This window comes from Triticum aestivum, chromosome 7B (genome assembly GCF_018294505.1).
Source record: "Triticum aestivum cultivar Chinese Spring chromosome 7B, IWGSC CS RefSeq v2.1, whole genome shotgun sequence".
NCBI lineage: Eukaryota > Viridiplantae > Streptophyta > Magnoliopsida > Poales > Poaceae > Triticum > Triticum aestivum.
Window position 1 is genome coordinate 615,262,369 of NC_057813.1, and position 8,923 is coordinate 615,271,291.

General features: G+C 44.2%; 1 protein-coding gene across 1 annotated transcript; it reads left to right on the forward strand.

The window, feature by feature from the left end:
- The first annotated feature begins 3,620 nt into the window (after window positions 1-3,620).
- LOC123161342 (peroxidase 39-like) lies at window positions 3,621-8,312 on the forward strand. Its single transcript, XM_044579182.1, has 4 exons — window positions 3,621-3,921; window positions 4,030-4,224; window positions 4,360-4,522; window positions 7,671-8,312. Exons 1-4 carry the CDS (start codon window positions 3,709-3,711, stop codon window positions 8,093-8,095), a joined length of 996 nt encoding a protein of 331 aa, XP_044435117.1. The 5' UTR covers window positions 3,621-3,708; the 3' UTR covers window positions 8,096-8,312.
- The last annotated feature ends 611 nt before the right edge of the window (window positions 8,313-8,923 follow it).

Sequence of the window (8,923 nt, forward strand, 5' to 3'; positions counted from 1 at the left end):
TGTTCCCTATGCTTCAGCCATAGGCTCTATCATGTATGCAATGATGTGTACCAGACCTGATGTGTGCCTTGCTATAAGTCTAGCAGGGAGGTACCAAAGTAATCCAGGAATGGATCACTGAACAGCGGTCAAGAACATCCTGAAATACCTAAAAAGGATGAAGGATATGTTTCTTGTTTATGGAGGTGACAAAGAGCTCATTGTAAATGGTTACGTTGATGCAAGCTTTGACACTGATCCGGACGATTCTAAATCGCAAACCGGATACGTGTTTACATTAAACGGTGGAGCTGTCAGTTGGTGCAGTTCTAAACAAAGCGTCGTGGCGGGATCTACGTGTGAAGCGGAATACATAGCTGCTTCGGAAGCAGCAAATGAAGGAGTCTGGATGAAGGAGTTCATATCCGATCTAGGTGTCATACCTAGTGCATTGGGTCCAATGAAATTTTTTTGTGACAATACTGGAGCAATAGCCTTGGCGAAGGAATCCAGATTTCACAAGAGAACCAAGCACATCAAGAGACGCTTCAATTTCATCCGGGATCTAGTCCAGGTGGGAGACATAGAAATTTTCAAGATACATACGGATCTGAATGTTGTAGATCCGTTGACTAAGCCTCTTCCAGGAGCAAAACATGATCAGCACCAAGACTCCATGGGTGTTAGAATCATTACTGTGTAATCTAGATTATTGACTCTAGTGCAAGTGGGAGACTGAAGGAAATATGCCCTAGAGGCAATAACAAAGTTATTATTTATTTCCTTATATCATGATAAATGTTTATTATTCATGCTAGAATTGTATTAACCGGAAACATAATACTTGTGTGAATACATAGACAAACAGAGTGTCACTAGTATGCCTCTACTTGACTAGCTCGTTAATCAAAGATGGTTATGTTTCCTAGCCATAGACATGTGTTGTCATTTGATTAACGGGATCACATCATTAGAAGAATGATATGATTGACTTGACCCATTCCGTTAGCTTAGCACTCGATCGTTTAGTATGTTGCTATTGCTTTCTTCATGACTTATACATGTTCCTCTGACTATGAGATTATGCAACTCCCGTTTACCGGAGGAACACTTTGTGTGCTACCAAATGTCACAACGTAACTGGGTGATTATAAAGGGCTCTACAGGTGTCTCCAAAGGTACTTGTTGGGTTGGCGTATTTCGAGATTAGGATTTGTCACTCCGATTGTCGGAGAGGTATCTCTGAGCCCACTCGGTAATGCACATCACTTAAAGCCTTGCAAGCATTGCAACTAATGAGTTAGTTGCGGGATGATGTATTATGGAACGAGTAAAGAGACTTGCCGGTAACGAGATTGAACTAGGTATTGAGATACCGACGATCGAATCTCGGGCAAGTAACATACCGATGACAAAGGGAACAACGTATGTTGCTATGCGATTTGACCGATAAAGATCTTCGTAGAATATGTGGGAGCCAATATGGGCATCCACGTCCCGCTATTGGTTATTGACCGGAAACGTGTCTCGGTCATGTATACATAGTTCTCGAACCCATAGGGTCCGCATGCTTAACATTTCATTGACGATATAGTATTATATGAGTTATGTATGTCGGTGACCGAATATTGTTTGGAGTCCCGGATGAGATCATGGACATGACGAGGAACTCCGGAATAGTCCGGAGATAAAGTATGATATATGGGATAATAGTGTTTGATCTCTGAAAGGGTTCCGGAATTCACCTGAAGGGGTTCCGGATATTTCCCGAAATGTTTGGGTATGAGAACACGTTATTTGGGCCAAAGGGGAAAGCCCACGAGGCTTTTGGAAAGTGCAAAAGGAAGTTTTGCGGAGACCAGAGGCTAGACGCGAGGAACCCTGGCGTCTAGGGGGTAGACGTCGGGAACCCTGGCGTCTAGCCCTGGAGTCCGTGTAGGACTCTTGCCTTTCGGGCAAAACCGACTTTGAGGAGGCTTTTACTCCAAGTTTCGACCCCAGGGCTCAACATATAAATAGAGGGCAGGGCTAGCACCAAAGATACATCAAGAAACACCAAACCGTGTGCCGGCAACCCCGTCCCCTCTAGTTTATCCTCTGTCATAGTTTCCGTAGTGCTTAGGTGAAGCCCTGCGGAGATTGTTCTTCACCAACACCGTCACCACGCCGTCGTGCTGCCGAAACTCATCTACTACTTCGCCCGTCTTGCTGGATCGAGAAGGCGAGGACGTCATCGAGCTGAACGTGTGCAGAACTCAGAGGTGCCGTGCGTTCGGTACTTGGATCGGTTGGATCGTGAAGACGTACGACTACATCAATCGTGTTGATAAACGCTTCCGCTTAGCGATCTTCAAGGGTATGAAGATACACTCCCCCTCTCGTTGCTATGCATCATCATGATCTTGCGTGTGCGTAGGAAATTTTTAGAAATTACTACGTTCTCCAACACCTATTACAAATAACAGATTATTCTTCGGCACCTTATATTAGTAATAGAAAATATCATTTATCTTATCTGTGGGAGACTTGCATGAGATCTCACTTTTCGGTGAGATCAACCAGACAAAGTCATATTTAGACATTTAAAAAATCTGAAATTATTTGACAACATTCATGTGGGGTATGTCTACAACCCCGAAAAAAATCAGCTCAAAACACGTTATACATTTAGGGGTTCAAATAAGACAAATTCAAATATGAATAGTTGCAGCTTTGGGTGAATAGTACTTTGACACTATTCCCATCTGATTTTGTCTTTTTTCTTTCTATTAATGTAAGTTGAATTAGGAGCTTAAACGTTTTGAGGTTGCACATCAAATGTTGATGTGTGTATACAAATTTTGTTGAGAATGAACATATTTATTTTTTCAAAAAGATCGATCTCATAGATCTCACATTACATGATGTGAGATCTCACACAAGTCTCCCACTATCTTATCATATCAGTCACAGATTTGAATCAGATTGTGCTGCCAAAAATCTGTTGGTGTATCCTATAAAACAGGTTCGGAACGGTTTCGGTCAGAGACGGAGACCAAGTGGTGGCAAAGCTTTTCTCACGGCGCGTCGTTGATGAATACAGGAGGTAGAAGATTTTGTCACATTCAAAGATTTGAAACTATTTTACTGGAAGATTAGGTACGCCTATTCGGTCGTAGGCGTACCTAAGATAATACATATCACCTGGCGATGACAAATAGCACTTCCATTTGTTTGCACTCGTACGTGCTGGCATGTTGTTTATATAGCTGGTCATAGTGGGAAGTAACTTATACTAGTGTCATACATATAATACTAGTCTAAATTACTACCTTCATAGTTCAAAGTAACATAATAGTAGTATTATAGATGGCTTCATTTATTAGCTTGTAGACTCATTTTGTCTTAAACAACGCTATGTTACAGTAACAAATGATGTTACCATTTTTTATTAACTACTTGCCACATAAGCAAAATAAATTAGAGTGTCCTATGTTACTAGTTAAGTTACTCCCACTGTGACTAGCCTATCACCACGCATACCAGTAGTCTTAGTACTATTTTATCGCGGGGAGTACATCTAGAGCTGACTAATGATTGAACTGATTAACTGACCATTTAAAAAGCAATCCATCCGTCGGTCCAAAACCCGCGGCTTACAAGACAGAGCAGAGCATTGCACGGCATCGCTCGCGCGCCACTCGAGAGCATTGTGCTAGCTAGTGAGGGAAGAAGCTAGTGGTGGTGGCAATGGCGGGGGCACCTTTGGTGTTGGTGATGCTCGTGGTGGCGGTTGGTGTCGCGGCGGCGGAGCGTGGCGGAAAGCTGCAGCAGGGGTTCTACGAGCAGAGCTGCCCGCGGGCAGAGCAGATCGTGAAGGACTACGTAGAGCAGCAAATACCCCGGGAGCCATCCGTCGCCGCCACCCTCATCCGCACCCACTTCCACGACTGCTTCGTCAGGGTACGTTACGTACGCTCTTTCGTCAGGTGCACCGTCCACGGCGACGGCGACGGCAATGCCGGCGCGTGTTTGTTCTGGGTCCTGATGATCGGAATGGCGCTGGTGCAGGGGTGTGACGCGTCGGTGCTGCTGAACGCGACGACCGGCGGCGGGGAGGCGGAGAAGGACGCGGCCCCCAACCTGACGCTGCGCGGCTTCGACTTCCTGGACCGCGTCAAGGCCCTCGTCGAGCAGGAGTGTCCAGGCGTCGTCTCCTGCGCCGACATCCTCGCGCTCGCCTCCCGCGACGCCGTCGGAATCATCGTGAGTGCTCTGCTTTCCTGTCCTCACACACACATAGAATACACGTGCGCACTGTCCTCACACACACACACATAGAATACACGTGCGCACACGCGCGCCTCGGTGACTGATCGACGATGAGCGAGAAAAATGCAGGGCGGGCCGTTCTGGCGCGTGCCGACGGGGCGGCGCGACGGCAGGGTGTCGATCAAGCAGGAGGCGCTGGACCAGCTCCCGGCGCCCACCATGAACTTCACCGACCTCCTCGCCTCCTTCCGCGCCAAGGGCCTCGGCGTCGCAGACCTCGTCTGGCTCTCAGGTAAGACGTTTTGTGTGTTTCCTCGCTCATTTCAGCTCGTATATAGTTCACATTAAATTATTCATTCAAGACATCTTTTATTTCTGAGCGGAGGGAGCACTAAGTATCAGTAGCCGAGTTCATGGCATACCGATTACAGTTTAGCTACATGTCAGTCAGCGAATTTCAAATTTGGGACAATCAATTTTGAATAAAGAAAGAAGAAGGAAGGACCTCACTGGAGAGAAGGAAGGGGCTCGCCGTCAGCATCCCATTATCTATCTTAGAGTTTAGGGTGGGGCGGTGGTGGGCCTTCGCCGGAGAAAAAACTCGGCGGGGGTCCCAAAGGGATGGCCGGGGTCGGCGGAAGACCAACGGTGGGGGTGGTTGGCGGTGAGGAGATCACGGGAGTGCCACCGACCGCGGACGGTGGATGCCGGCGGTTAGGGCTGGGTTGGATCGGCGGGTGAGAGAGAGAGGAAGAAGAGAAACAGTGTCTGTCTGAGGTTGAAGACGATCAACGTCTATTGAATCTTGATTGAACGGTTGATACAGGAGAAGGATAATCGACTGAAAGTTTTCTTCTTTAAGACTATTGACCTGTAGCCGGTCCCTATCGATTATTGGCACCCGATACATGCACGGTGATGGTGATGTGAAGCTTACTAGTGACGCACAAGCACTCGAGCAAACATTGGTTGGACATATAGTTGAGTGAGTAGTGAGAAACTGAAAGTCATCTTCGCTTACAAGCTCATTTGAGCTCACGATGATTAGTAAAATTCAGAAATACTGAAAACAAATTCAAAAAGTTCTGAGTTTTTTTGGTAAACTTTGACGAATGTTTTGAGTGCCTTTAAAGTTTCATCATGAAATGAAATTCGTGGAAATTGTGGCAAAAAATAAATCGGCACTCTAAAAGGCTTTTGAAAAAACCACTTTTGGAGCATCATTTTTTTTGCCATTACTTCCATGAATATCATTCGATAATGAAATTTTGTGAGCGCTCAAAACATTTATAACTGTTTGCCACAAAACAAATTCATGTTTTTTATTAATATTTAGGAGTTTACTATTCACCCGATCGAGCTCACTGGAGTTCGGGCTCAGAATCACCACGCACTATGTTCGGAACCGAAGTCCTTTGCTAGATTCATGATTTTTCGATCAAGACAGCTGGTAGCTAGCTAGCCGGTAGCTACCAGAGGGAGTGCGAGGTTATGGTGCACGGGCACCATGGTGCCCTTTTTTTGAAACAAGTAAAAACCATATTTAAAAGTTTAAACATAATCCATGAAAAAAGTTCTGGAAAAAATGTTATTTGCAAGCTGTACTTCAAAAAATGCTGGCACAAAAAGAAAAAAATGCCAATTTAAAATTTCATATTGTCTTTTCTTTGTACGCCACATTTGCAAGTAAAATGTGGTGAAATCGGCACATACATATATACTCCCTCCTTCCATCTATATAGGGCCTAATGTGTTTTTCAAGACCGCCTTTTGACTGTTGACAAAATGACAAGATTAATAATACATGAAATGTATAATGTGAAAATTATATCATTGAAAGCTCCTTTCACATACGAATTTGATGCTTTGCTTTGTGTAAGTTGCATGCCATATTATTGCTCTAACTTTCGGTCAAAGTTAGCCTCGAAAAACGCATTAAGCCCTATATAGATGGAAGGAGGGAGTAGTACACACACACATGTGTGTGTGTGTGTGTGTTTACAATTTTTTTACGTTGTAGAATTACCTTTTTGGAAACGGGCACCATGGTACCCATGCACCATTTGCAATATTCGCTACCAGAGGGTCCTACTCATTACTACCCAGTTCCCACTCAGATAACATAGTCACATGACAGGACAACCACTAATGGTGTTATTGAGGTGAAAATTGACAAATCTGGCCCTTTTCTTAAATTTTGGTATAAAATGAACCCAATTCATTATGATTTCAAAAAAGAGCCCACTCTTGCATGCATGATGCCCAAGGCTAGGGCATCATTGCTTGATAGCATGGCGCCTGAGCCCCATTTTGTGATTCGTTTTGGATTGGGTTCATTTTTTGCTAAAGTTTTTTAAAAAGGGCTAGTGTGTCCATTTTCACATTGTTGCTTGCTGAAACTGATGTGTCCAAGATAAAAAGAAAACACAAGTGAACCACACGCCTGGCCGACTATGTGCAGCTCTACAAAAGCACCAACAGTACTACCTGCATTCTATAGTTAGAACGTAGTGCCTGTGTATATATTTTTAGATCAAACATTGCAAATTTTATTTAATTTGGTGAGCATATTATCTACATCTAGAATACCAGATACATACTTCTAGATACACCATGACCTCGTATTTCCATATTTTATATGTGTGGAATTATATATATTTGTAATTTCATGTTTAAACTTGACCAAACTTTGTAAAAATTGGCTTTTGGAAAAATCTATAAGCACTAGATTGTAGAACGGAGGAAATATATGTTAGTGGTTTAAGACTTTGGTCGATGCTGATTAGATGTGAAACTAGCAGACAGACTAATAACAATACACATTGTAGCTCCACTAGCTCCACGGATTTTATATTTGTTGCACTGCACGGTCATGGATGTTGACATGCTAAGTCGCTAACTACTGGAGTACATATATTTAGCTTGGAACTTTGGGGCATGATCGTGATAAAATGTGAAATGTGTTGGCGATATGTTGATCAATGACATGTAAACAATAGCGGCACAGTGTACAAGTACACATGAACCCGCAAAGACATCTTGGACTCAACTCTGTCACTGTCTGTTAAGTTTTTAGTTACAATCTTAGGTCATTGATTCGCATGTATTTATATGTAGTAAACCTTAATGGGCAAACTGTTATGATTTAGAGACCTGTACGCTACTGTCAGTCTGCTAAGAGCATCTACAGACGGTCCCTTCAAATCCTCCTCAAGCATTTGCGGATAAAAAAAAAGCTGCATGTGTTTTTCAAACGACACACATCTAATGTAGTTTAGCTAGCTTTAGTACATTCCTGGACATCCTCAAGATTTCCCTGGAAAGTTGACAGTCCTCCATATGCCATAGCATTGTCGTATTACTGAACTTTGCAGTTTGCACTTGTTATGCTGTGTTCTGTTCACCACCTGACCTGAGCATCATGTACCGATACAACACAGGGGCGCACACCATCGGCATCTCGCACTGCAACTTCTTCAGCGAGCGGCTATACAACTTCACCGGCCACGGTGGGCCAGGCGACGCAGACCCATCTCTGGACGCCGAGTATGCGGCCAGCCTCCGCCGAACCAATTGCACCACACCCACGGACAACACCACCATCGTCGAGATGGACCCCGGGAGCTTCCTCACCTTTGACCTCAGCTACTACCACGGCCTGCTCCAGCACCAGGGACTCTTCCAGTCCGACGCCGCGCTCATCACTGACGCCGCGGCAAGGGCAGACGTCGAGAGCGTGGCCAAGGGCCCCCCAGAGGTGTTCTTCCAGGTGTTCGCACGGTCCATGATGAGGATGGGCATGATAGAAGTCAAGACCGGTGGCGATGGGGAGATCAGGCGGCACTGTGCAGTAGTCAACAACTAGTGGCATGTGTCGTTGCTGGCACATGGACGATTGTGTTTGTATGTTAAGTTACACTTTTCTTTTCCATTTTTGTTTATGGTTTTTAGTTATTTACACTCTTATTTTAAAGCGGTTTTTTAGTTCTGGTCCGAGTGATATATGTCTTCTTTCTCTTTTGATGAAAGTAAAAAATAAACTAGGAACACGTGCGAATAAAGCAGGAAGGAGTATGTGGCAATGATAGAGAGACTAATAATGTTGAAAAATTACTGAATTTTCAACACCTGGACAACCTCATACAGGAGGCGCCACCAACAGCAAACTAAAAACGAAGTAGCCGATTACACAGTTCACTTGTACCCACCACGGCTGTGGGCACTTATTTTTCACAGGCTAAAGTATCAGGAACTTATACATAATATTTCTTCTCCTCCAACATTTAACTTCCTGGGCTACCTTTCAATCTCCATCAGCGACTCCAGCCAACGCCATCTGTTACTCGATCATAGGTCCCCATCCTTTGCTTACTATGAAAAAACTCAGTAGCCACTAGCAGAACAAGCCTAACCAGCTTCTTCTCGTGGATACAAGCAAAATGAACCTGTGCTGTCATAATTATAGCTAATTAAAGGGTATCAACTTGTAACAGGGCGTCTTCATTTCTATGTCCCAATACCTCCCATCTCTACCGATGACATGAACGGTTGGGCTAATGAGCTAGCAAAAGCAAAAACATAAAGTGCATGGTGGACACATAAGGGGAGGCAACGAGGCTAGGCGAACCACTTATATTAAAAAAGGCGAGACAAAAAAAAACAAAGTAAACCTGAAAAAGGGTACCTGCAATTT